The sequence below is a fragment of the Balaenoptera ricei genome, chromosome 20, assembly GCF_028023285.1.
Source record: "Balaenoptera ricei isolate mBalRic1 chromosome 20, mBalRic1.hap2, whole genome shotgun sequence".
Lineage (NCBI taxonomy): Eukaryota > Metazoa > Chordata > Mammalia > Artiodactyla > Balaenopteridae > Balaenoptera > Balaenoptera ricei.
The window spans coordinates 12,378,393-12,405,223 of NC_082658.1; the positions used below are offsets into that span (position 1 = coordinate 12,378,393).

General features: G+C 57.5%; 3 protein-coding genes across 5 annotated transcripts; all 3 read right to left on the reverse strand.

Annotated features, from left to right (window-relative positions):
* Window positions 1-131: 131 nt before the first annotated feature.
* PPP1R27 (protein phosphatase 1 regulatory subunit 27) lies at window positions 132-1,453 on the reverse strand. The gene is made up of 3 exons (XM_059908058.1): window positions 994-1,453; window positions 764-914; window positions 132-478 (listed from the first exon to the last, which is right to left on the reverse strand). Exons 1-3 carry the CDS (start codon window positions 1,436-1,438, stop codon window positions 355-357), a joined length of 720 nt encoding a protein of 239 aa, XP_059764041.1. The 5' UTR covers window positions 1,439-1,453; the 3' UTR covers window positions 132-354.
* Window positions 1,454-5,907: 4,454 nt separating this feature from the next.
* Window positions 5,908-16,585, reverse strand: P4HB (prolyl 4-hydroxylase subunit beta). 2 transcript variants are annotated; one of them, XM_059908047.1, is made up of 11 exons: window positions 16,372-16,584; window positions 15,088-15,294; window positions 13,036-13,169; window positions 12,762-12,899; window positions 9,000-9,104; window positions 8,678-8,803; window positions 8,297-8,497; window positions 8,006-8,126; window positions 7,739-7,920; window positions 7,553-7,639; window positions 5,908-6,805 (listed from the first exon to the last, which is right to left on the reverse strand). In XM_059908047.1, the coding sequence occupies exons 1-11, from the start codon at window positions 16,520-16,522 to the stop codon at window positions 6,725-6,727; spliced, it is 1,533 nt and encodes a 510-aa protein (XP_059764030.1). In that variant the 5' UTR covers window positions 16,523-16,584; the 3' UTR covers window positions 5,908-6,724. The 2 variants fall into 2 exon arrangements, with proteins under 2 accessions (XP_059764030.1, XP_059764029.1); XM_059908046.1 differs by lacking the exon at window positions 5,908-6,805 and having other exon boundaries at window positions 7,448-7,639; window positions 16,372-16,585.
* A 6,932-nt stretch (window positions 16,586-23,517) lies between these two features.
* ARHGDIA (Rho GDP dissociation inhibitor alpha) lies at window positions 23,518-26,436 on the reverse strand. Of its 2 annotated transcripts, none has more exons than XM_059907755.1 (6): window positions 26,338-26,436; window positions 24,596-24,812; window positions 24,410-24,493; window positions 24,070-24,146; window positions 23,926-23,989; window positions 23,518-23,801 (listed from the first exon to the last, which is right to left on the reverse strand). In XM_059907755.1, exons 2-6 carry the CDS (start codon window positions 24,783-24,785, stop codon window positions 23,602-23,604), a joined length of 615 nt encoding a protein of 204 aa, XP_059763738.1. In that variant the 5' UTR covers window positions 24,786-24,812; window positions 26,338-26,436; the 3' UTR covers window positions 23,518-23,601. The 2 variants fall into 2 exon arrangements, with proteins under 2 accessions (XP_059763738.1, XP_059763739.1); XM_059907756.1 differs by lacking the exon at window positions 26,338-26,436 and adding an exon at window positions 25,857-26,078.
* Window positions 26,437-26,831: the final 395 nt, after the last annotated feature.

Consider the following 26,831-nt stretch of genomic DNA (forward strand, 5'->3'; position numbering starts at 1 on the left):
CCGCGGGACTCTGGCTCCTTGCTCCGGCACTGCCGGACCCCTAGACCAGAGTGGAGGGCGGGGTCCGCTGACCACCGGAGCCGAAGGACTGGGACGGGTCGGTCCCCAGTAATCAGGCCATCACCACGGGCTTGGGAATCAGGTTTATTGAAAAAGTAGAAAGTTTCGCAATAAAAAATTCACCTGGAGGAAAAGCCAGGCCGGGGTCGGGGGGCGAGGGTTGTGCCCAAGTATGGGGTCCTGGCCAGCCTGGGCGGCCCCCAGCCCGGCTGGTGGGGCACTCCTGGCACCTGGGGGAGGTGGGCACCTGACGTCTCCAGGGAAGGCTAGAGCCCTAGGAGGGCGGGGCTGGGCTCAGTCCATCTTAGTCCCTTTGAATAACTCCACCAAGTCCTTGAAGTCAGGGTCAATGAGGTCCGAGGGCAGATCACCATCGTCGTTGGCTGCTTCTCTGTCTGCCCCCAGGGAAATGAGGTACCTGGGGTGCAAAGGGCAGCCCTGGTTGAGGAAGGGAGGTGGCCTACAGGATGCTCACCCCTGCCCCAGGGTAGCAGGCTGGGGTTCCGAGGTCCACCTGTTTTTTATTTTTCCAGGTGAGGTGAGGAGGAAGAAACCAGACCTTTTGGAAACTACGGCTGACTTTTGCAGTTTTCTCTTGGGAGGGCAACAGGGCAGAAAGGAGATTCCAGAAGCCCTTAGGGTTCTTAGCTACACCAGCAGAGCCACCTTTTGAGGGACCACATCCTGGAGGCCACCCTCTCACCTGGCTATGTCAGGGTATCCATCGCTGCAAGCGATGTGCAGGGGTGTCCAGCCTGTCTCATCTCGCTGATGAATGTCCGCGCCGTATTTGACTAGCAGCTTCACGCACTCCAGGTTTCCAGAAAGCACTGCTTCGTGAAGGGCAGCCAGACCTGGACAGGACAGGAGGGGTCAAGGCTCAGGCCTTCCCCTGCCGCCCCACAGACCCTCACTGGCCCCACAGGCACTCACCTGAGGGGTGGATGGTGTCCAGGGAGACTTTCCGAGCCCGGATGAAGCGCCCCACCTGCTCCAGGTCGCCTTGGCGGATGTGGTCCAAGAACAGGACATCGTTAGGGAAGTGCACGCTGCGATCAGCCAGTAGCCTCCGGCGCCGCTGCCTCGGGCTGTAGCGGGCATAGCGGGCTGTTCTGCTGGGCATCCTGGCAGCTATGGTGTGGGCCACCCCTGTGGGGACCCTACTGCTTTGGGGAGGAAGGTGCCCAGACCAGAGTGGCTTGCAGGCTCTTCTGGCTGATGATAACCTCCAGCGCAGCCACCTCAGTGCTCTCCGTGCTCCCGCTGGCCAGGGCACCTCCTGCTTATATAGGGCCCGCAGAGCTATATAAAGCTGCGCAGTCATGCTTACACCCGAGGGGCTGAAACTGAGCCGCTCCAGCCGTGCCCTCAGGATCATGTTTAGTGGTTCATCTTTCAGCCCACCTGTCACTGTTCCTGGCCAAAGGGGTCAGATCCTTCCTGGCCACTGCTCCCTGCCCCTCAGCTGGACCTCGAAGGTGCCTGACAGAGGGCAGGAGAGGTGCTAGAAGGGCAGGGCCCATAAGGAAGGCAAACAGGTACCAAGGTCAGGGTCTCCTACAGTCCCGGGAACTTGGGGAGAAGGGCATGATGAGTGGTGAGCACAGCTGCCTCTGCCTCCTGGGAAGGCAAGGGGGCCACCCACACCTGAGGAAGCACAGGACAGGGTCCTGCTGTGGAGAAGAAGGCCCATCCCTACTCATCTCCCTGTCACTTGTCACCTTCCATCATGGCTCGTATCACTCTCAGGGCAGTTTTCCCAAAACGTGGGCTTCAGTGGCACTGCCCTTCTGCTTGGAAACCTCCCAGGTTAGAATCTAAATGCCTCAGCTCCCACTCAACCCAACTGACCTTACTTTGGGACCCCCCCCCAGCCCCCTCCACCCCCAGGCCCTCATTCCCCTCCTTCCCATTCCCCTACATTCCTCCTGGTTCCAGGTTCCTGCTGCTTCCTGCCAAGAACACATGCGCTCACACTTAACATGGTATCTAGTCTGCTACCCAAGGACTGCGACGCCATAGCTGTCACCTCCTGGGGGGTGTGTGCCCTCTGCACCTGACCTAGAGCATACTTACCTGTAGGAGTACAACCAGTGGAATTGTGAGATATCCCAGCAGGCTGGGCCAGCACTGGCTGCCTTCAGTGCGGCGGCCAAGGTCCGAGGTGGGGCTTAGGCTTCAGTGCGAGACAAGAGCCAATGGATGGACGCGCACAGGGGACATGCCCTGGGAGCAGAGCTGGGCCTGTGGGGTCCACACAGTCCCCGCAGCATCTGAAGCTGGCTGTATTGCTCTTCCAGGGCTGCTGTAACGAAGTACCAGACTGAGGGTCTCAAACAACAGTTCTGAAGATCAAGATCAAGGTGCTGGCAGGGCTGTTTCCTTCCCAGGGAGAATCTGCTCCAGGCCCATCTCCTGGCTTCTGGTGGCAAGTCTTTGATGTTCACTGGCCTGTAGATGTATCACCCATCTCCACCTTCGTGTTCACATGGTGTTGTCCCTGAGTAGGTGTCTGTGTCCAAATTTCCCCTTTTAATAAGGAGATCAGCCATTGGATTAGGGCCCACTCTACTCTAGTATGACCTCATCTTAAGCAGTTACATCTGCAACAACTCCACTTCCAAGTAAGGTCACACGCTGGGGTATTGGGGGTTAACACTTCAAAACATGAATATTGGGGGGTGCGGTTCAGCCCCTAACGTTGGCAAGATCCTCCGGGCAGTCACTGAAGGCCTGGATGCTGACAGAACCACAGTTAGTCAGCGCTCTGTAGGGGGGGCAGGAACTTGGGCACCAGAAGTCCTTGTATCACCAGGCTGATCTTGCTCCAACAAAATCAAATCAACAAATGCATCAGCACCCTAGGTGCAAAGCCTTGGGCCAAATGCTGCAGAGGATAGGCCACTGTCCACGGTGGGCTCCCTGCCCTGACAGGGTTTCTCTGCCTGCCTTGTTGCCACTAATGTTCCATGGGAAACTCCACCTGACTCAGGCCCTGCAGGGGCCCCGAGGGAGGGGTGGTTCCCAGTGCTCCTGCATTTCGGGCTCAGAGTATGGTGCTGGATGGTCCTAACGCTTGGTCACTTGGGAGGAACTGGGTACAGTTTCTTCCGGCTTGTTTACACGAAGCCCAGAAACAAAGTCCTATGCTGTACACAGAGACAGAACTTTCCTTTGATGTGAAGATTGCCTTTTCTGATGTTGTGGAAAGTTCTGTCTGCCTGCCCTGCTCAGAGGATCAAATGAAAGAACTCCGATGAAGCTGCCACCAACAGCATGGTTTTTCCCACCAGTGACAGGCCTCAGGCCAGGCGGGGCAAACCGTCAGGGTGGGTCTATTGGTGACCCCAAGAGCGACCCTCCCGCTCTATCCTGCTAGAGGCAAGCTGAGAGAGCTCAGGATCTGGGCTTTGGGGTTTCTGTTTGGATATTTGGATCAAAGAAGGGACAGATGCCTGAAAGTCATTCTGTTCAGGACACGGGCAGCACGTCCTCAAAGCCATGGACACGGCCTACAGCAACTCACTCAGAAGCCTTTCGGCAGAAGCCAGCCGTGAGCAGTCTAACCTGCTCTTCACACAACCACACCAGCACCAAACCTGTATTTACACAGCTTTGCCCCTGAGCCTCTGCCCATGTGAACTTGTCAAGTGACCTGGTTTGCACAATTTTAAGATTCTGCCTTCTGGAGAACTAAAGCAAATGAAACATTCAGGGCAAAACTCTTACTTTGAAAAGTCCGAGGAAACTCAACTAGCAAAGCTTTGCATCCAGCAGAAAACAAGCCAGGGGCCTGGAGGGGAGTCTGTGCAGGGCCCACTCAGCTGCCTCCCGGCAGGTGCAGAAGCCAGACCTCGAGGGTCCGGTACACAGGCCCAGCGGTTGCTTTTTAGTTCCAGGCCAATAGCTTCCTACCAGCTGGACAGAGGAAGAGAGAGATTGGGACACCCCAGGCTGTTAAGCCTTGACTGCCTACCCCATAGCCTGCAAAGTTACTTCGCTAATCCACCAGCGCTGCCGGGTTTGGGACTCCAACCACCACGTCCCAGCAAACCCAGACCCAGGAATGTGCTAATCAGCTGCCTGGGCAAAAGGGGAAAGGTATCGGTGACTCACTCCCCCTCCCAGGAGCACATGACGGCCCTGTTCCGGGCAGCGACACCTGGTCCCAAGCTTTCTATGCAGAGGGCCAGGCTCCACACAGCTGGTCTGCAGGGTCACCCACGCCTGTCACGGGGCATAGCCCACCCCTCGCAGCTGTGACTCCTGACAGCCCTGCTCTCAGCCCACCCTGGCTTCCCTCCTCTGGAAACCACATGCATACCCTGGGGAACCCGCTCACGTTTAGGAGGGCAGAGCTAACATCTCCCCAGCGATCTCCCACAGAACCTCCAAGTGCCCGAGCTCACTCTTTCATGGATACACGTCTCATTGTGTCAGCACAGCCGAAGCACAACACACACAGACCCTGGAGCAGCCCTGGCACAGACCACCTGAGAACCAGGGAAGGGAGTCCAGCCATGGGCTGAGCTGGGGAGCGGTACCTGGATGCCAGAGCATGTGGACAAGCCGGGGCTTGGTTGGTGCTGCCTAGGGTGCTAACACCAGGTTTTCCCCGGACACCAGCTGTATAACACACGCCCAGGTGAGAGGCAGGAGCAGTCCTGGGGTTTGTGAGGGCAAGAGGAGACACCTGGGCCTCTGGCTGGAGCATAGCTGTGGTCATGGGGAAATGACACACCCAGCTCCCCATGGGCCGAGACCACCAAGGGAACCGCATTCACAGCAAGTTTCATGGTCACGTCTGCTGGACCTGCCCCTGCCACCTCCAAGGTCCCAGCAGCATCAGAGCTGGGGGCTGGGAATCAGGTAATGCATGCACACTTCCTACTCCAGGCAGCAAGTCGGAGGGACTGATGGGAGCACGTGGAGTGACAGGCCGGGCTCCTCGGAGACCTAGCCACGTTTGGCTTTGACCTCCCAAAGTGGACTGGATCTACACCTGTTCCCTCCAATAACGTCATCAACAGCCCTGCTGTCCTACCTGTGGCTACAGATGTGTGCACAGAGCAACAGACGGGAAGCCCCGGGCTGGGCAGGGCTGTCTTGGCCAGGGACGGATACCCACCTGAGCCCGGCTGGCCCCCTGTGGGTCTCCCACTCAGAGCTCTCCCCAAGGCCCAAGAGGTGTCACCAATCCAGGCTCAGGTGCCATCAGCCCAACACTGCAGCCAGACTGGCAGCTTTGAGTTTGTGGGGAAAAAAATCAATCGAAATACCCTTCCCTATGTAAACTATGAGTAAGCAGAGGTTCTAGAAGTCAAATTACATTTTAAAAACTAGAGATTTTCTACCTTAACTCCAGATTCTTTTTTACATGAAGGTTTGGTGATGAGCAGAGCATTCTTGAAATCTGAACGCCCCTGATTTCTCATCAGAAGCTGCAGTGGTTCCAGGCAGTGGTGGGGAGGGGCCACTCCCCAACCTAGGGTTAAGGTTAGAGCCACGCATCCCTGACCATCATATCCTGACATGGCACATAGGTAGAATCCATGTTGTGACCACTGGATGCCCACAGCGGGTAAAGCTGCCAAACTGCATCACAGGTAAGCCAGCCTGATGGCACAGGAACAGGGCCAAGAGGCACCCCTCACCCCCAGTCACGATGGTGACAGCCCCGCACACTGTGCCCACAGGATTTGTGCATGCTTCTGCGTCTCTGCTGCGTTCCAAGAAAGAGGTGTCTCAACAAGAGCGGCCCCCACCAAGCCCACCTCCTCTCCCGAGAAACTTGGAATTCCAGCCCCACTCCCCGTGCCTGAAGACTGTAAGGCAGAGGCAACAACAGGCAGAAAATTTCAACTTTATTTGGCCAATGTGTCCAATTCCAATATTGTGGTAGAAATGCCTGAAGAACTGTCAACATGTGATTTGGCTCAAGCAAGCATCCTTGGCCGTCTCTCAGCCTGGAAACGGAGGGTCCTGGTTCTGCCTGGTGCAGGCCTCAGGCCACCCTGGATGTCACAGAGCAACGAGGACCCTGGCTTGGGGAAGGAGGGGGCTGCAGCTGCACCCTCGAGTCATGGGGGGCCCCTGTGACAGAAACCTGAAGTCACCATTTAACCAAACGATGCAGGAGCCACGCTCCACCATGGCAACACCACATGAGGTGAGGGACCTGTCCAGACCGGCCTGGTCCCGCCCCACACAGGGGACAGGAGTCCCAGGGAGGCCTGGCCAAGGTGGAACAGACACCCTGACTTCCAAAAATATCTAAAAATCCCACAGATGGAATTTTTTTTAAAAGTGATAGTATAAACCTAACAGGAATGAGACATTGCCAGCGTGAGATTCCAAAACATTTTAGCGAGCACTCTGGACAGAACCATGTACAAAAAAGTACATCACAATTAAAAAAAAAAGGCCCACCAAGATGGGCTGGGCTGGCCTGGAAATAAACCCCTTTCCAAAAGTTGAAAAGCAAAGGAAGACGGGTTCAGATTTACACGTGTGTTAGAGTGAAGTGTGGCTTCAAAAAAGTTCCCTGCACTTCCGATCGACGCTCCCTCTCCGGGAGAGTCTGCGGGCGTCCGGAGGCTGTGCTGCTGGGTGTGCAGCCCACTGGGAGGTGCCAGGTTTGGGTGCCCAGGTCTGGTTTTCTGTGTTACAGTTCATCTTTCACAGCTTTTTGATCATCGTCTTCCTCCAGATCAGGCTCTTCTGCTTCTTCGAGATCTTCTAGATCCTGGGACGGAGGATGAAAAGGAAGGGAAATGAGATGTCCAGGCCAAGCTGGCATGCTGAGGCCCCCACACCCATGCTAAGCACGCCAGGGACCAGCTGGCCACTCGGACACAAGCAGCCAACTTCGGTCTCTGTGAGCAGATGTGCGTATATGTGGGGTGGGCTTCCCGAGGAGAGTGAGGCATGGGGACTTCTGCCCACAAGACAGGGTGGAAGCAGAGCTGGTGCTGTGGGAGCCCAGCCCACGCCATCCAGGAGGTGAGCGCAGGGGCCGCCCCAGTGTGAAGACCAAGCAGGGAACTGCTGGTGTGTAACATCCTCCCCTGTAGCCCTGGAGTTTGAGAGGCCAGTGACAGCCCATCAACCACAGCAGCACAAACGGCCCTGGCACTCCTCACCTGCCCCGCCTCAGCAGGTCTGCCCCCTTGTCCCACATCCCCGCGCTTCCGGGCGGGCACTGCGGCCTCAGCTGACCATTCCCTCCACCACCCCCACCCTGCCACACCCTCTTGGCCCGGCACTTCTGACATCCCCTCCACTACCCCCAGCTGACCCTAGCTGACGTGGACAGGCCTGAGCTCACACCCAGCAGAGCACCTCAGCTTGACAGGGAACGTGCCAGATGAGCCTGAGAAGATTCCTGAGCAAACACCGGCACCTAAAAACCCTTCCAACTCCCCCGTGTAGCGCTGCCCGGCAGCACTGAGAAAGCATGTCCCATGGGCCGCGGGGTCCAGTGACCACTTACATCGTCATCCCCGGCTCCGTCCTGGCCGCCGCTCTCCAGGAACTTCTTAAAACCGTCCAGTGTCCGCTCCCCATTGTAATCGATGACCTGTGGGGAGGGGGATGAGATGCGGGAAGCGGTCCTACCTGACAGCCCCCCGCTGCCCCTGCACACCCTTCCCCCCCCAGCCCTCGATGGCAGGCGCACCATCCTGTCGGCGCTGGCGGGGAAGAACTTGAGCGTGGGGAAGCTGTGCACTTTCACCGCCTCCACCTCGTTGGCTGTGGAGTCCATCTTGGCAATGACGACGTTCTCGTGGTCCTTATACGTCTCTCCCAGCTTATCCCAGATGGGGGCCAGCTGCTTGCAGTGACCACACCACGGGGCGTCTGTAAAGGGAGCCGTTCTGAGTCTTGCTCGGCCGGAAAGTGCCCTGCCCCACCGAGCCCTGAGGAGCTGGAGGGCCTCACTTACAGAACTCCACAAAGACGTTCTTTTTCTCATCAAAAGCGACCTCTTCGAAGTTCTTCCCGACGAGCACTTTGACAGGCTGCTTGTCCCAGTCATCAGGCAGCTCCTGGCTCATCAGGTGGGGCTAGAGGGCAGGTAGAGCAGGGTCAGGCATGCGCGGTCACCCAGGGACCCCTCCACTGCCTAGCTGCTTCCAGAGCCTCAGGAGGAGGTGAGCGTGTGAGGCTGGGCTGCTCCGTGCGCCACCAGGACCCTCAGCAGTATCCCTAACCCACCCCCAGACATGGCCTGTACCTTGATCTTGCCCTCCAAGAAGCGGTGGCAGAACTCGGTGATCTTCTCTGCCGTCAGCTCATCCGACTCTGGCTTGTACTTGGTCATCTCCTCCTCCAGCGTGATGAGGCGCACGGCCGGGCACTCCTCCTTCTTCAGGCCGAAGAACTCCAGGATGCGCTGGTTGTCGGCGTGGTCGCTGTCGATGAAGATAAACAGGATCTTGGGGGAGAAAAGGCACGTTGACGGCACTGCAGGACAAGGGCTCCCTCTGCCTCCCTGCTGCCCACTCCCAACAGCTGGGACCCCGAGACTAAACAGGCTGTCCTGAGGCAGGAGGAACACTCTGGACCAGCCTTCAACCTGGGGCCGAGCTGCCCGCAGGCCACGGGGAGCGCTCACCTTGCCCTTGAAGCTCTCGGCAGCTTTTTTGAAGTTGCTCAGCTTGCCCTCGTAGTCAGACACGCTCTTCGGCAGGAACAGCAGGATGTGAGTCTTGATTTCCCCTCCGAAGATCTTCGGGGCTGTCTGTGTTAGAAACGCAAGTTACTTGGTCTGAGTCACAAACCAAACTGTTGACACAGGCTACTCTCTCAATGGCCCCAATGCCACCACATGCCTGGACAACAGCAGGGGCTCTGCAAGTGGGGGTCCCCACGACCGAACATCATGACCCCCCGAACCTCCCCCGACCAGGGGCAGAACCAGCAGCACAGAGCCACACCTGCTCAGTAAACTCGATGACCAGGGGTAACTGGTTGTGCTTGATGAAGTCCAGAAGTTTCTCCTTGGTGACCTCCCCCTCAAAGTTGTTCCGGCCTTCATCAAACTGTGGAGAGAGAAAGGTGTGGATGCCGAGGCTCTCCACAAAGCCCCCTATGGCCCTGGCCGGCCGGACTTGGCCAGGAACGCAGTCTGCAGCATTTTCCTGTCTGGGTTTTGTGCGCAGTCGGGGGCAGGACCCACGTGCCTCCGTCCAAAGCAAAACCAGGTGACGGCTGCAGGGACATATCCTCTGGGCACCAGGCAACAGTGAGGTCACTAGGAGCGCATGCAGGCTCCCCACGAACACCGGCAGGCAGCCTCCCACGTGCCAGGATGGCAGCAGCTGACCCAGACCCTGCCCTGACATGTTCCTGACAAGCCATGAAAACCCCACGTCCTGGGTGCCAAGGGACTTCCTCATTGCCAAGTCCCTAAAACTGCAGCTCTCCAAGTGCGGGCCTCACCCCTGTGGGTCCAAGGCCCTCCCAGGGTGGATGCAAGGTAAGAGTGATTTTCACAATCATGCTCAGACGGCAGGTGCCTTGTCACCCTTTCCCCCCGGAGTGTGCAGTACGGCGTGACATTACGTCAGACTAAAGGCAAACAGGAGAACCCAGCTGTCTTCTGTTTGGGCAGACATTAGATACCAGCAGAAATCTAAAATACCACTCTTACCCCTAAAATGTTGTTTTCTGGGAAAAATTAATTTTCACAAAAATATCTTTTTTTTTTTGGGCGCATCATCTAGCTTGTGGGATCTTAGTTCCCCAACCAGAGATTGAACCCAGGCCCTCTGCAGTAAAAGTGTGGATTCCTAACCACTAGACCGCCAGAGAATTCCCCCAAAATGTCATCTTTGATAACATGTAACATTTATTATTGTTATTTCAGAATAAACAAGTTATTTGTTTTTTTTTTAATTTCTCAGTTCTAACTTAACACTTCTAACAATAAAAATGGATAGGTGTAATACACACAAACAAAAGCTCTTTGGGACTCCAGTAACCTGTTAAGAGTTTCAAAGTCCTGGGGCCACGAAGGGCGAGGGCTGCCGCCGCAGAGCCAAGAGGTGCAGACCTGCTCTGGATGGGCATGGCGGACACAGCTCCTCGTGAGGAAGGCTGAGCTGTGCCTTGGCCTGTCCAGCAGGTCAGGGAGCCTCCCATCACCCCTGTGAACTCAAACGGGACTGGCAGAGAAAAACCACTCACCTTCCCTTCCTGGTCATTTCCCTCTGCATTTTCCTAAAGTAACTTCCAGAAAAGCAGGTGGCCACTTCCCACTCCCACCGCACTTATGTAGAGCCTGACACGTGGCTTGACCACAACACGTGCTGCTAATAAGCAGGACCACACGGAGGGCCAGGCCCAGGGAGCTGAAGCCTCCTCAGCCTTCCCCACACCCACAAAAGGAAGGTACAGAGAAACCGGAAGGAAATGGAGGCGAGAGGCTGGCCTGGCCATGGCTGGGCTCCATCAGGCACAAAGTGGAGCCCCCATTAGAGGCAAATAGGCCGCCATCCCCACTCCTCCAAAACTGCCGTGCCTCTGTTGGGATGCAGTCTTCGAGGTAATATTACCATGTTACACTACGTTCGGTGTCTGCTTTGGTAAAAACCAAACAGCCAGCCCTCGTTTATGTGGGGACAGCTGCAGGAGGCCTGGGGTCCTGGGCAAAGGCCACCCCTCCAGACCACAATGAGAATATCACAAAAAGGTCCCACACCCACTCTTAAGCCCCCAGCTTCAAAGATGAAAAACAAAGTAAACACCAAACAAAGATACAGGATGATCAGCTCTCAAACCAGTGGTCCAAGTTCCAACGACCTGGAACCCAGCTGACCTGGGACCCAAGCTGGGACTCTCGGGCTCAAGTTCTGCTGGAGCCCCACCCTCACCATCCTCCCTCTCAAGTGGCAGCTGGCCATTCCTGGGAGCCCCGTCCCACTCTCGAGGCTGCCCACTGGAAGACCCAGCTAACTTTAAGGAACTAAGCGAACAGCCTGAAGGAAGGGGAACAAGTAAAGGCAGATAATGGGGACCACAGGCCGGGCAGGAATCTGCATCTTCCTCTCATCCGTGGAGCTGTCTGTCTGACTGCAGTTGTGACCCCTAGTGACCCCCCAACACAAAGCCTGTGGGCTCTGCCAGGCTCTTGCTCACAGCTGCCCAAGGAAGCCATGCCGTTCCAGCACAGTCACTGGAAGCAAACGAGTGGAAGAGGGGAGGCCCCGCCCACTGGCACCAGACCTGAGGGGGTCGGCTGTGCCCAGCCTGCGTGAACACCAAAGACTTGAGGCCAAGAACAGATGAGCTACCGTGACTACAGTCTTTGCAGAACAAGGAACAATCGTGCTAACCTTCAAGGACATATGATCACCAAAACCATCGATCCAGTGTGACAAATGCCACTCCAGATCTCAAGGATAATGGAAAAGAACGGTGTGGACCAAGCTGATGAAAGGGGATTTGCAAGCTCCACAGGCCTGAGTCTCCCAGTCCCTCACCCAGAACTGCAGGGTGAGCCCAGGACCTTCGTTCCACTCAATTCCATTCAACTCGGCAGGGTTTTTTCCTAATCAGCTGTTAATTACAGTTTCCTGGGCACTTTTGGGAAGACAATTGGCTAATTTCGCAATTCTATTCCCTTTAGGGGACATCATGAGGATGTCTACTGAGAAAAGAGAGCATATATAATGCCTTGAGCTCTTTTGAAGAAGGGGCTTCAGAAAGAGCTGAAAGCAAGCTGCCCCAAAACCCTGTGCAGCTGGGAGGCCTACCCTCGCCACATGCTCCCCACCCCCAGGTGCTGGAGGCTCAGCAGTGCCCCACCGGGAGTGCACACACAGTGGGGGGATCGGGCCCCCAAACACTGCATCCTTTCTGACCACTCGATTTACAACTTTGCCGTAACACTACTTCTAACTACCTCCTAAGCCTGGGAACAAAACAGGACAGGAGTCAAAGGCCCAGCCCCACCCGCTGAAAACATGCCTCCAGTCCCAGCCCCTCCCCCACAGCCTTCCCTCCTCCTCCACTCAGCACCCAATCCAGGGACAGCTGGGTCCCAAGAGCATGGGTGCTCAGCCGGCCCCAGGCCCACTGTCTGGTGGCTAAGATAAAAGAGAGACCCCCATCGCCCACTCGGGTAATGCCATGCACACACCAATCTCAGCTGTGTCCTAGCAAGAGCGCAGAGTGGTTAAAAGACACATGGAAGGAATAACAGACACGGGGCTGGGGGAGCCTGGAGGAGCCCGAGGGAGCCCTGGGGCCAGGCTCTACCAACAGGGTGGGAACACATGCCACTAATACTCCAGAGTGGAAACAAATAGGAGTGACAGCTGCACAACATCGCAAATGTAATTAATGCCACTGAATCCTATACTTAAAAGTGGTTAAAACGCCAAACTTTGTTACATGTCTCACCACAGCTTTCCTTTAACAAGCTAACACACTGAAGCCGCCTGGCTTCCAATGAACACTGCACCGGGGCCACCACAGAAGCTGGAACAAAGGGCCCACAGCTGAAGGGCTGAAGGCCACTGTCTAAGAGGCTCCTACAACCTGACGTTGCAAAATGGGCCCTGATAACAGGTGGGCCTCAGTCCAGCAGCCAGCGCCGCCCGGGCAAGGTCCTCGAAGGCAACACCAGCCCTGCGGCACAGCACCGCAACTACCCACCCGGTGGGGGGGGGAGGGGGTGCCCAAGGGCCACTCACCTTCTTAAAGAGGACAACCCCGTCCTTGTCCAGCTGGTATTTGGAGAACATGTCACTGTTGGACGTGATCCCGAAGGGGATGTCATCAGTGTCCTCTGCCGCCAGCAAGAACTGCTTGGCAGAGTCCGACTCCACGTCCTGGAGAGGAGAATCAGAGGTGGCCGCCGCCGTGTAACACCGAGAAACCCTGCCCTGGTCAGCAGCAGGGCAGACTGTGGTGCCCAGGCCACGGCAGGAGGAAGGAAGACCCGGGATGAAGTTCCAAAGCCTCTACCTTGAAGAAGCCGATGACTGCCACCTCGCTGGACTCCACCAAGGCCTCCGCGGCAGCCCCGTCAGGCAGCGTGCTGGCGGCAGGACCTGTGCGCTTCTTCAGCCAGTTCACAATATCGTCGGCTTCTCTGCCAGCTGCACCCAAACACATGCAGGGTCCACTTGAAACCAGGGGTGCGCCCACCCTCCCCGCCCATCTTTATCCGACCTCTCTGCCAAAACCAGAGCAAAACATCCTCTTGCCACAGAAAAGGCATCTTGTCTACATACCTGCCCAAATTCCAGGGCTAAAAAGGCTTTTCTGGGTATATGGGAGACTGTGGTTGTGTTTAAAAGAGGAAAAGGCAGTGATTACCTCTGGGTAATAAATTACAAATCATTTTTTTCCCATTAATACCTTTGCATCTTGTAAATTTTCTTTGACATTTAAATTCATTAAACACACACACACTTTCCCCCCAGTGGTCTCACACTAGGCTTCGTCTTCATCAGAGATGTGGCAGGATTGGAAGAAAGGGCTGGTTAGCAAGTCAGCCTCAAGGCCAGCTTTCCCCTGCGAAAGCAGGCTGGGCTCTACCGCCTCGCGCGCCAAGGCTGGTCAGGTGTCCTCGCCCTACATGCCTCCTGGACTGGCAAGAGGAAGAGATCAGCCCATGCACGCCACCCAAGCAGATAAAACGAAAAGGAAGAAAACTGCTCCTCCTGAGACTGAGGCTAGTTACTCTTTTTCCCCTCATAGGGTGCGACTACCTAGTCCAACCTGGAAAGGGCTGCCAAATCTCATGTTTAAAAGGACTCTGCCTTAGGGACTTCTCTGGTGGTCCAATGGGTAAGACTCCACGCTCCTAACGCAGGGGGCCCGAGTTCGACCCCGGGTCAGGGAACTAGTTCCCGCGTGCCACAACGAAGATACCGCGTGCCACAACTAAGACCCAGCACAGCCAAAATAGATAAATATTTTGTAAAAAATAGCTTTAGGACTTCCCTGGTGGCGCAGTGGTTACGAATCCGCCTGCCGATGCAGGGGACACGGGCTTGATCCCTGGTCCGGGAAGATCCCACATGCCGTGGAGCTACTAAGCCCACAAGCCACAATTACTAAAGACTGCGTGCCTAGAGCCCATGCTCCGCAACAAGAGAAGCCACCACAATGAGAAGCCTGTGCACCACAACGAAGAGTAGCCCCCACTTGCTGCAACTAGAGAAGGCCCGCACGCAGCAACGAAGACCCAATGCAGCCACAAATAAATAAATATTAAAAAATAAATAAATAAATAAAACACTTAAGATAAATCTTTAAAAAATAGCTTTCAAAAAAAAAAGCATTCTGCAGAGTTAGTGAAAGCTGTGCTATCAGTTACAGGTGGAATCAGGAAGAGTTGTCTCATCTACAAAGCCTTAGTGTTAGTGACGGGATCATGGTAACTCTGCATAAGGCACTTCCATTCCAAAATGGAACATAAGTAAAAGTGGGAGCAATAAAACAGCAGCCTACTGAGAAGACCAGAGCTGCTGACATCAGAACTAACAAGATGGGCTGCTCTAAAGGATTCTAGCACATAAGCCACGGAACCTGTTTTTACAGACAAAGATTCTCCGCTGTCACTGGTACCGACCAGGCTACACAGGGGAGGCGGCCAAGCAGCGACTGAGAGCCTGTGCAGCAGACAAAGTGGGCATGGATTCAAGCTCTGCCACAACCGGCACGAGCCCCAGACTGGTACCCACTGATCTCCGCTTGCCCCTCCTCTGTGAAAGGCCCTTGCGCCCGCCTTGGTGGCAGGCACACCAGAGAGCCAGCAAAGGCTGACGTGTTGCTCCATTTGCTCAGCCTCCCTCCCCTTACTGGTCAACCTTAGGACAAGCCTCAGCCTACTAGCCACCCCCTGGGATGACCCTCTCCACCTGAGAGGTTCAGGAATGAGAGAATGTTCCTCACACAATCCTCAGAGTCTGAACTAGACCTAGAACCCAGTCCAAGAATGGGTTCTCCTCCACACCTCTGTTATCTTCCAGAACTGCAGGCAATGAAAGGACAGTGCCGCGGTCACACCTGTGTACTCTTTGGGAGACGCCGTGTCTCCGTTCTTGAAGAACTTGATGGTAGGGTAGCCACGGACGCCATACTGCTGGGCCAAGTCAGATTCTTCAGTGGCATCCACCTTGGCCAGTCTTATCTCGGAACCTTCTGCCTTCAGCTTCCCAGCTGCTTTGGCATACTCTGGGGCCAGAGCCTTGCAGTGGCCACACCATGGGGCATCTGGGAGAGAAAGCAAGACCTAGAAGGCAGCACCGACCCACTCCACTGCCTCCCTTCCCTTCTCCTTTGGTACTTCCCTCCATAAAATCCTTATCTTTGCACCAAGATAACCCCTCTCAACGCACAGGTTGAGCTGATAGCTTGGTTCTCTTGGGCAATAACGGATAAGGGCCATGAATGACAAACCACCAGCCCCACTCTGCTTTGTCTTCAATGATTAGTAACTTCCTACTACCTGCAGGCGATCAGGGCAGTTGAGTCCCTGGAATTTCCCTTTAGGAACCAAAGAAATTAGGCAGCTAAAGCCACAGCAACCGTATACTCAGTAAGACTAATCATGAGTGAGACTCACATCTAACACGAGTTCTTTAGACTCTCTCTGAACTCAGGTTAGCAGCTGTGTTGGGCCTAAGATTTCCCTCTGAGATAGTCAGGGCTCAGACACTTATGGACACAAACAAAGGTTTTGGATTCTGGTTGGCAACACTGTTAATCAGAAGACAGCTGTTCCTGGTGGAAGGTGCTGTGGGCAGGGGCAGTGTTCTCTGGGAACTGGTCCAGGTGAGCAATTAGGGGACTGGACCCTGCGTGGTCCTTCGTATTTGTAGAAGCTTACACAGTCGACGCTATTTTACTTCGGCTAACAGAGACACCCTGCCATGTGGCCCTCAGGCATAAAAGCACATCCAAGCTGTCTGCCCTTGGTCACCCTCAGGGTCCAGCTGGGCAGGAGGGATGCCCCCAGAACACAGGCAGTGCAGGGACGCTGACAGCAGGTCTGTGGGCTGTTTCCGCTTAAGGATGCGCCTCTCCAGGGGCTAGGAGTCAGCGCGTCCATGGGGTGGCCGGAAAGCTGACAACCCTTTAGACCCCAACCCACCTCTGGCGGGGCCGGGAGAGGGAGGGTGGGGAGGGGAGCCCAGGACCGCCGCGCCCCCCCACCCTCCAGCCCCCCTCCGTCCCTCTGTCCCCCCGGTGCTCCTGCACCCCTGGCCCCTCCTCTGTCCCCGCTGCGTCCCCACGCCGCGGTGACGGCGAGGCCCGGCCCGGACGGACGGACAAGCGGGCGGCACTCACAGAACTCCACCAGCAGGTACTTGTGGGCCGCCAGTGCCTCGTCGAAGTTGCCCTTATGGAGCACCAGGACGTGGTCCTCCTCGTCGGGGGCGCCGGCGCCCGCGCGAACTAGCGCGGCCAGGGCCAGGCAGAGCAGAGCACGGCGTAGCATGTCGGAACGAACTGGGCGCTCCTGTCGGCGCCGCCAGGACAGCAGGCCACGAGAGCGCGCGCTGCCCGCCCCGCCCTTATAACTCAGGCCGCCAAGCGCGCGCCCGCCCGCGCCCACCTCCGATTGGCCGGTGGGCTCCGGGGCCCGCCTCCGCCGCTCTTGCATTGGGCGTCCACACAGGCCGCGGCCCCGGATTCGGAATCGCTACGGGCACCTCCCTCACCCTCGCCCAGGATTGGCCGAGGAGCTCGCGCTCGCGCTCTTTCCCGGCCTCTCATTGGCTCCTGGCGGCGAACTTTCTCTCCCTGGCCTTGTGACTGGTGGCTTTCTCCTACACCTTCAGCGGGTCTGGAATGGCTGCTACCTTCGGGGGCCTGGGCTCTGCGACTCCTGATTGGCCAAGACATGCGCGCACCACGCGCGATCCTTCGTCGAACGTGGCAGTGGGGCGGAGTTCCCAGCTGAGGGGCGGAGCCGCGCTTGCGCCTCCGAAACCCCTCGTGTTGCTTTCTGACTGGACCGCGTATCCCCAGCTGACACCGCCCCCCAGCTCTGCAGGCTGGAAACTGAGCTGACGCGCTTCCGGCGCGCGTGAGGCCCGTGCGGCCCTGCAGTGGCGGCGGGGCTCCGGCACGGGCGTCGCCCTGGGGGCCTCGGCGGGCGGTCAGGGCGCTCCCGGTGGCGGCGTAACGAGGCGCAAGAGCAGCGCGCGGGGGGCGCGGGGAGGACCGAGGCAGGACGCGATGGGGACGGCAAGACTCGGCTGGGCCCGGAATGGGGCCGCCCGCCTGGTGAGAGGGTCAGGGCCGGCACCGTCTCCTGCGGCACCTTCCCTTCCTCCCACCGGCTGCCAGTCCCACGAAGCAGCCTCTGGGTCGCTTTCAGGCGCCCGGGTAGACCCGCGCCGTCCACCAGGGGGGTCGCTAGCGGCCACCGAGCTTTAAAATGCGGCCGGGCAGCGTGACTGGGAGTGAGCGTAACACGCACCGGACGTCAAGACTGAGGACGGGTGTGAAGTGTACGATATTCCCTTGATGACTTTTTATATTGACATGTTGGGATATTTTGTATACGATGACTTAAGTAAAAGTATTAAAGTTTTTTTTTTCCAGTTTTTTTCTTTAACGTGGCTTTAGAACATTTAAAATAACGTACGTGGCCCAAATGTTGCTCCTGTCGGGCGGCGCGGCTCTGGACGGAGCAGCTCCTTTTCCTTCACAGCTCAAAGCCTAACCCTAACCCCACCCCACCCCCGTCTCTACACTCTCTTCTTCATTTGTGTTCACTTCCTCGGTTGTGAAATGCCAACCCCACTGATTTTGACTCATCATCGATTTAATAACTTGACAGGAAAAAGGAGGACATTCCCACGTTAAATGTACACGTTGGCTATATAATAACGTCCTGATTTCAGAAATGGTAAAACAGAGAAAAAAAGATGTTTTTGTACTTTTGAGAGTTTGCATTTATTGACACGTAGCTCCTGAGGGCCTGTCTTCTCATCTCTTTTGTGGTACTTCCTCACCTAGAATATGAATTCCTGAAGGTCAAGACCAGGTTCTCTGTGCCCCTCCCCCAGGGCCAGTACAACAAGAGTCTGGGAGAGGTGGTTGTAGCTCCTGGGATGCCTGTCTACCTCACAGCAGGCACTGTACAGGAGCTGGGCCTCAGGCAACGAAAGGCTATGAACATGTGTCTCTGCAGCTGTGGCCTCCACCCCAGTTCAGTGGGGTCCTGGCCTGGGTGCTGGCCCGCTGAGCAGCAGGGCTTCAAAATAAGTCATCACAGGCACCCTCTGCTCTCTGGGAAGGGGTGGGAATTGCCTCATATCTCCTGCCCTATCTCCCAACATTTTCGTGATTGCCATGACCCCGATTTACAGACCACAATTTGGGTCTGAGACAAGGGACATTTGTACCGCGTCTAGATTTCAGAGGCACTCTTGAAATCAGAGTTTAGATGCCTAAATTTTTGGACTTTAGTTTTTTCATCTGATAGGGACAGAGTGAAGAGATACCAAGATGTTGATTAGTTTGTGATGGTTTGGAGGCAGCTTAGCCTCACAGCATACGGTAAAGTAGTTACAAAAGATGAGAATACTGGGACCAAGGAGAGAACAGACCAGACGCAGAACAGCAAGGATCTGAGTTGCTGGCTGTGGTTGACTCTCTCTGGTTCAGTCTGGGCCTCCATGGCCAAAGCCAAGGGTAATTGGGACACACCTTGATGCAGGTGATGACAGGCCACTGTTCTGCAGCCCAGGTGGACCCAGCCAAGTCATTGTTCTGTGAAAACCAGGGCTCTGGCCTGGGCAGGACATGGTATTTTCATGCCTTTCCTGCATTGATGCACCTTCTCAAAGCACGTCCGCAGGGAAATGGGGTTCCCAGAAAGCTGGAGGGAGGCCAGGTTTGGGGATGCACCAGGTCTCCAGTCTCTGGGGTTGGTCAGTAGTTGGGTGAGGTGCAGGGGTGCATCCTTCCCCCCAGGACACAGGCCAGGTTCACTGTACGCCTCTGCAGGCCTTGGCCCTGAGGGGAGGGCCAGCATCTGTCTTTTTCCTAAGGCCACTCACATGCCTTTCATGAGCAATTCTAGGAAGAGGCGATGGAGCCGTGTTCACTCTCATACCAGTGCCCTGAACTGGAGTGCACCTTTGGAGGGCAGAGCCCCAGTGGCTGTGGCTCTGGCATCTCTATGAACACAGCACAGCTGCTTCAGGATGTCCTCCAGGGGTCTCTCACGCCCAGAGAAGGTGCTCATTAAACACTGGTTGAACAACCGAGTGATAAAACATTTTGATAAAGACTACTCTCAAAAATAGAGTTCTTGGGGACTTCCCTGGTGGTGCAGTGGTTAAGAATCCGCCTGCCAATGCAGGGAACACGGGTTCGAGCCCTGGTCCAGGAAGACCCCACATGCCGCGGAGCAACTAAGCCCGTGCGCCACAACTACTGAGCCTGCGCTCTACAGCCCGCGAGCCACAACTACTGAAGCCCGTGCGCCTAGAGCCCGTGTGCTCTGCAACAAGAGGAGCCACCCAATGAGAAGCCCGCGCACTGCAATGAAGAGTAGCTGCCGCTCGCAGCAACTCAACAAAGCCTGCGCTGCAGCAACGAAGACCCAATGCAGCCAAAAAAATTAATTAATTAAATAAATTAAAAAAAAAAAAAAAAAGATTCCACACTTCCACAGCAGGGGGCGCGGGTTTGATCCCTGGTCAGGGAATTAAGATCCTGCATCCCGCCTGGTGTGGCCAAAAATTAACAAAACAAAAAAAGTTATCAGAATAAAACAACTCGGGCTTCCCTGGTGGCGCAGTGGTTGAGAATCTGCCTGCCAATGCAGGGGACACGGGTTCGAGCCCTGGTCTGGGAAGATCCCACATGCCACGGAGCAACTAGGCCCGTGAGCCACAATTACTGAGCCTGCGCGTCTGGAGCCTGTGACCCGCAACGGGAGGGGCCGCGATGGTGAGAGGCCCGCGCACCGCGATGAAGAGTGGCCCCCGCTTGCCACAGCTAGAGAAAGCCCTCGCACAGAAACGAAGACCCAACACAGCCAAAAATAAATAAATAAACAAAGTAAACAATGCCTTAAAAAAAAAAAATTCTTTAAAAAAAAAAAAAAAAAAAAAAAAAAGAATAAAACAACTCCCTTTCAACCCGATTGGAGGCATTGAGGGAGTTGACAGCAGGCTCGTGGACACCCAGGAAGTCCTCCTGACTGCAGGTTTCCGCTGTGGAGCAGCAGCAGGGGGGCAAAGGCTGTGCCATGGGCCACACAGCCCTACACATGGGTGAGCTGGGACATAGGAAGAAGGTGCAGTGGTGAGCGTGGCCCTGGTGGACTGAAGTGGACCCTGATAGTAAAGTATGACAGTGCTGGCCATGGAGAAGATTCTAGCAAACTACAATAACTGGTGAGTAGTCACAATAAAGGCGCTGACCTGGTGTCCACTGCCACTCTCCTCAGTGGAAGAAGGGTCCATCTAGGGGATGGCTGAGGAGGCAGAAGCTTGGGGATGACTAGGGCCATGGACAGAGGGAGGGAGTGGAGAGGAAGGGAGTGGAGAGGAAGGGTCACAGGCACTGGCTCACTAGGGCGGGGAGCCCAGGCCCAGCAGCACTGAGCTGTACAGACAGGTTTGGGTTTGGGGTGGAACCAGAAGGATCAGGTTAGACTTGGGACCTGAGAGACACGTCATGCAGGTCCTGCAGGTGCCACCTCATGTAATCCTTCACCAGAGGAGGAACCAGAACAAAGTCCTGGCTGTTGGCAGCGTGTCTGTACTACTTGGCACTTGGGGTCTGAGTTCACACATCAAACCAAAGCTTGGAAAATCCAAGAGCAAAAATAGTAGGCCCTCTGGCTTGCTGGAGCCTCGGAAGGCCCTTGCCCAATAAACCAAACTGCTGCTAGCACAGGCTGACCCTAGGTTTGAAGATTTTCACTGGACCACTTAGGAGGTGGACAGGGAGAGTTAGAGCAGCTGTGGCTGGCCCCGGGGCTCCTGCAGACTGAAACTTGTAGCCACCACCTGGGAGCCTTTCCCCTCCAAAGGTAGAGCTGTTTCAGAGGTAGCTGTGTCTGAGTTTAGTGGGAAAGGCCTTGGGCCTCGGATCCCAGAGCTGTGCAGTTTCACTGCCTCCCCCTGCCTCTGGCAGGCAGTCCTGGAAGAGGCTGGTTAGGGTCCTTAACCCCTGTGGATTCCAGAGCTGGGGGCTATGGCTCTTGGATTTACGTCTGGGCCAGCTGCTGCACGAAGTGGCATTTTATCCCATTACCCAGCCCAGCGCCCAGACTCCAGAATCCCACCAGGGCCCTGGTAAGGAAGGCCAGGAGATAACCAGCCCTGTGGGTGCCATCCTGCCATGACATGTGGTCACTGACCTGCGGGTGGGGGTGAAAGGGTACCTCCGAGTCCACCCCAGCTGGTGATAAGGTCCTGGGAGGGCTCACCCTACTGATAAGCACTGGGAAGAGTGGCAAGCTCTGGGAGGGGCAGCCAAGGCGGGCTCAGGGAAGCGGCTGCTTAGGTGTGACACATACCACTTTTCTCACCAGCTCAGAGCACAAAGGGAGATTTTGCAACCAGCATTGAGCCATAAAAAGAAGTTTCTGGAACTGACACTCTGGAGCTGGGGATTCCTAACTGCCCTTTCCTGCCTCAGGGCTGGGAAAGGGCATCTTAGGTACTGGGTGCCCTTGCGGGTGATGCTCTGAGGCAGCACAGTCCCTGCTACCCCAAGGTCCTGAAGAAACCCTGATGGTCAGCGGGACTGGCTGTGGAGTACGCATGGCCCTTGGCAGTGCTTCAGGGCTCCCTAGGTGCTCTTTTGTACCTCCATGCAGTGAGGATCCCCATCTCTTCCTGTTCACCCCACCTCACCAATCCCACCTTTGGACCTCTGGCCCTGCCTGGCCCTACAGGGCACAGGGGCTTGGCCAGCCTTCCATGTCACCCTCCATTGGCCCTGCTGCCCATGGTGCCAACTTCTCCACCCTCCTACCTAGCTTGGAGTCCTTATCCCAGGTCCCTTGCGACCCAGTCATCCCATTTGTTCCCAAGTCTTCAGCAAGATTCCTCTTCTCTGAGGCTGAAAGCGTTCCCTCCCAGAGGCTCACACAGGGCCCATGAGTGGGGTGTGGGAGCCACTCTGGACACCCCACCGGGCCCAGGGCCTGACTGTGCCCCGCCCTTTCCCTGCAGGACCCACAGAGCCGAAAGGGTAGCACTGGCCTCACGGGCTGACATGACTAAGAAAGGGCTTTAAACCCATTCTCCTTCAATAGCCACAGGAGCAGTGGCGACTGCACCTGGCCCCTGGCCGGCCTCTGGGTGCCCTGGGGTAGCAGAGGAATGGGGCCCCACTTCCCCTTTCCCACCAGGAGACGACCAGCAGACACCCTGGCTCCTTAGGGGGAGTTTATTTCCCGGTCAGAAAAGGAGAAGCAGGACAGGCTCTTGTGCGTTCTAGGCCCGGGCCTGACCGGGGAGGGGCAGGGTGGGGTGGGGGGCACAGGGAACGGCTCCAGCTGTGCAAGCTTGGTCCCACAGTTGTCCTGGCTGGGTCCTGGTTGGCCTGCTGGGGATGATGGCACCGAGCCTGGGGGCAGAGGCAGCAGGCCAGTGGGCCCAGAGGACGGCACATATGGAGGCAATAAATACTGACCGGCCAGGCACATGACTCCAGGCCGGCAGGCCCAGGCGGGACAGGTAAGGCTTGGCCACTGGTTTTGTCTGCTGAGGGCTCTCTTTTGGGGCCGTGGGCTCTAGGCACTGCCCACCGGGACAGAGAAGGCAGAGGTGTGAGGACACCCAGCCTCCCAGATGGGACTGGAGGCCGCCCAAGGTTTGGCATTTGGCTTTCCCAAGCCCCTGGAGCCGTCCCCGCAGCCCTGGCCAGGGGGAGGGGGACTGGCCAGGCCCAGGCAGACCGGGGAGCAGCAGCAGCACATCCCACACACCTTCTCGGGCCACGGGGATCACAGACGGGGCAGGGACTGGGGGAGACCACATGCTCATGCAGACACGGGGTTAGGAGATTAGTGACGCCCCCTCAGCACACGTTCCACATGTTAAGGCATCATGGTTAGACGGTTACTGACAGCGATGGATAGACTGACTGGGGAGAAGTGAAAGCTGGAGGACGACCGGCCCAACGAGGCCCCACGTGGTATACCCCACCCCCACCAGGAGGGCGTGCTAGAACACGAGGTGGGGCAACAGAGAAGGCCCAGGGGACGTGAGCCCCTCTGCAATGCCTGGCTCCCTTGCCAGGACCTCAGGTCGGGTTAGGACGGTGGGGGAACCTCAAGGGATACAGAAGGGGAGGTGTAGACCTCCCTCCCCACAGCACAGGCGGAAGCAGCAACAACACTAGACCACCGAGGAGGCTGGGGCCAGCAGGCTGGAAGGGTGGAGGAGGGACAGACAGGCCGGCCAGGAGGCAGACCAGGGGGAGTGGCGGCAGCGTGGGCGGGCCCTGTCAGCACTTTGGTCTGGGGTCGGGAGGGGTGGGGAGGGGCATGTTCGTCCTTCCGTCCGCCCGCCCTGCCCACCTCCCAGCCACAGCTCAGTCCTTCCACTCCTTCTTGATGGTGAGGTTCCACTCCCAGGACAGGTGGTCAGTCCTGTCGTCGTCTGTGAAGCGGGACTTGATGTTGTAGCTGCCTCGAGCCAGCATGCCCTTGGGGGCCTCCTCCATGGGGGTCAGGAACTCGTATTCCTCTGCCCGAGGCCCATAGCTCCCCACCATGTAGTCGGTCTTGTCAACTGCGATGCAGAAAAGGCCGTCAGGAAGCAGAGCTGGGCGTTTCCTCTCTCCCTCCTGATCCCTGAGCCCCTGGGTGGCCACCTCCCTCCTGGGGGCTCGGGCCTGGCGCCCACCCTCACTCACTCTTAACGCCTTTCCTGTACGTGTGCTGGATGTACTTCATGCCGGACACGATCTCTCGGTTCACCTGCAAGGAGGCACCCCAAGCAGGGCTCAGCCAGGATCCCCAGCCCCAGCCCCTGGCACCTCCCTGAGCCTCCTCCTTACCCGGAAGGAGATTTTTATCCTGTATTCCACACCCTCCTTCAGCACAAAGGACTGCTTCTTAAAGCTCTCCAGATCACCTGCATTTAAGAGGAACGCCACACTAGGAGGTTCAGCCAGGGGCAGCCTCTGGCCCTGGTGGGGTGCTCCTTCCACCCGCCCCCCCCACATAACCCTTGGCAACCCAGACCTAGACCACACCAAAGCCAGAGCCTTTTAAGACCACTTGGCTACAGTTCTTGTGCTCCCCACAAGAGGGCGCCAGCACCCCAAGAAACTATTTTTAGGGGAAGCAGCAGGCTGCCAGGCAGCCCCAGCCAGGAACCTCAGAGATGCCACTCACCTGTCAGGTCCAGCTCCAAGGGGCCCGGGGCGGTGCTACAAACCAGGATCAGTCGGGTCACCACAACATTGGGGACGTTGGGGTCTGCAAAGTAACAGCAAGTTGGAGTTTCACCAGTGGGGGAAATAGTAGCAAACACCCAGAAAAGCGACAGGTGTCCACACACACCCACCAGGGCCCACTCACCGGCAGACACGGCCACACGGCCCAGCAGGGCCTCCTTGTACTTGCGCAGACTCTCGTCGTCCTTATCCAGCTCCTGGATCTCCTGGATGCTCTTCTGGGCCGGGGGCTTGTAGTTGACCGAGTGCTCATCCTCCTCGTTCTCAGCCGCAATCTGCGCCAGCTGCTCGGCTGTGGGCTCCTGCTCAGCCATACTCACCTCTAGCTAGGTCTGGGACACCTGTGGGCAGGGTAACATGGGCTGTGGCATCTCCGAGGGACACACAGTGTTTCCCCTCCTGCCCCTCTGCAGGTCCCCCAGGTGATCTGCGTCAGATCTCTGCAGGTGGCCAAGCCCCCACCTGAGCCCAAGAAGAGGTGCACCTTCTGTAACAGGAAAGCAACGACAGCCAGAACTTTGAAAAGGGCCCAGACACTGGCTCCTGAGGCCCAGAGGGGCCACACTCACCTCCTTGCCCTGCCCACCTCAGGGGACCCCACCCCAGGTCCAGCACCCAGAGCTAAATGGAACCTGCAGCCTGCTCCTAGGGGAGACCAGGCACAGCTCCCCTGCTGCCCAGGAAGCAGCAGCACCCTGGTCCCAGCAGGCAACATCAGGACGAAGTCCTGCTGCTTATTCTGAACTGCCCAGGCCCTTGCCTCAAGGGACCCCTCCTGCTGGGTCCTCTCTAACCAGAGGGTTCCTTCGGACACGTCCTAGCTGCAAACCAAAGCCTCTGTGCAAGATACGGGTCAGTTCTGTCTCACCCTTCAAACACAGGATCCTCCTAAAGCTCACGTGACAGGGCCAACCTCAGTCTCACAGGTAAGTCCTAAAATGGCATGAGAGACCCTAAGTATCTGCCAGCCACATCTCCAATTGTGAGGGTCTGAGACCTAGAATTTGCGAACCGCTGCAAACATGTGGTAGTCTCAGGACCCTCCTTCCGGACCCTGCCCCAGAAGAGCCCGCAGTAGTGCTGACAAAGCGAGGAGCAGCGATGGGGCAGCCACTGGGATTCCTTCGCTAAGGATGACCGTCGCACCCCCTAGAATCCCTGAGGAGTATCTGAAACCCGCTCAGATCTGACCTGGCGGTGCAGAAGGTGGGTCAGGGCCACCAGTTGCCAATAAAGACAGCCAATACCGGGACCCGCGCGAGGATCAGATCTTACAAAGGGCCGCTAGGGACCCGGAACCGCCCGGCCGCCGCAGGCGGGGTGGGGCCGGCCCGCTTTTGCAGACCTCCCTGCTGCTTCTTCTGGAATTCCTCTAGAAGACTCACGCTCTAACGCCACTCAATCGCGGCCGCAGACGACAAAATCCTTTAAGTGCGATGGCGCGGCCCGCACTTCCGCAGGGCCTGCAATCTGGGCCGGGCGCGGCCCGGCGCGTGGGGTGGGGCGCGTGGACCTAACCGCCCAAGGGAAGGGGCGTCCGGCCTGGCCCAGGCCCGCGCGCACCAGCGGGGAGGGGGCCCTGGGCACGAGCGGCGACCACAAAAGAGACCTGCTCAGCCCCCGGATCCCGCCCCCAGCACCCAAGCCCCCGCCTCCGGATCCCAGCGCCCCCGACCCGCACGTGGGCCCGCCCTACGCCCGGGCCACCGCCCGCTGTCAATGCCGCCCCCGCCCGGCGCAGACCCCTCGGCGGGGCTGGCGGGCGGGGCGGGCGGCGAGAACAAAGGCGCGGGCCCGGCCTCCTCCCCCGCGGCCGCCCCGCCTGCCGCGCCCACCGCGCTCGCCAGCCCCGCCGCCCGCGCTCACCGGAGGATCGTCCTCGCCGCTCTCGCGCTCCCTCCCACACAGAATGACGAACCTTGCCGCCCCGCCCGCGCGCGCCCGGCCGGCCACTTCCGGGGTCACGCGACTTCCGCTCGCGACGGGCGGGCTGCTGAGAGCGCATGCGCGCGGGGGCTGGCGTCAGCGCGCCGCCGCCATCTTGCGAGCACGGCCTCGTGGGCGCGTCCCGCGTGGGCGGTGCGACGGTGGGGACGTCTGCGGAGGCCTATCCCGTTGGGGGTTCTGCGCCCTTTGCCCCAGGCATTTTTTGGACCCGGGCATCCCCAGGAGTCAGCCCGCAAGCTGAAGGGGCGGGGCAGTGTCACAGTCTCGCTGAGCCCCACGCAGAACGTGGGCGCGGCGTGGCATTTCCGCGAGGTGCTGGAACGCGCGTCTGTCAGTCAACGGGCGCGTCTCCCTCCACGGCCACGCCTCCCTCTGTGGGTACGCAGCCGTCATTCTGCGAGGACAAGCGGGCC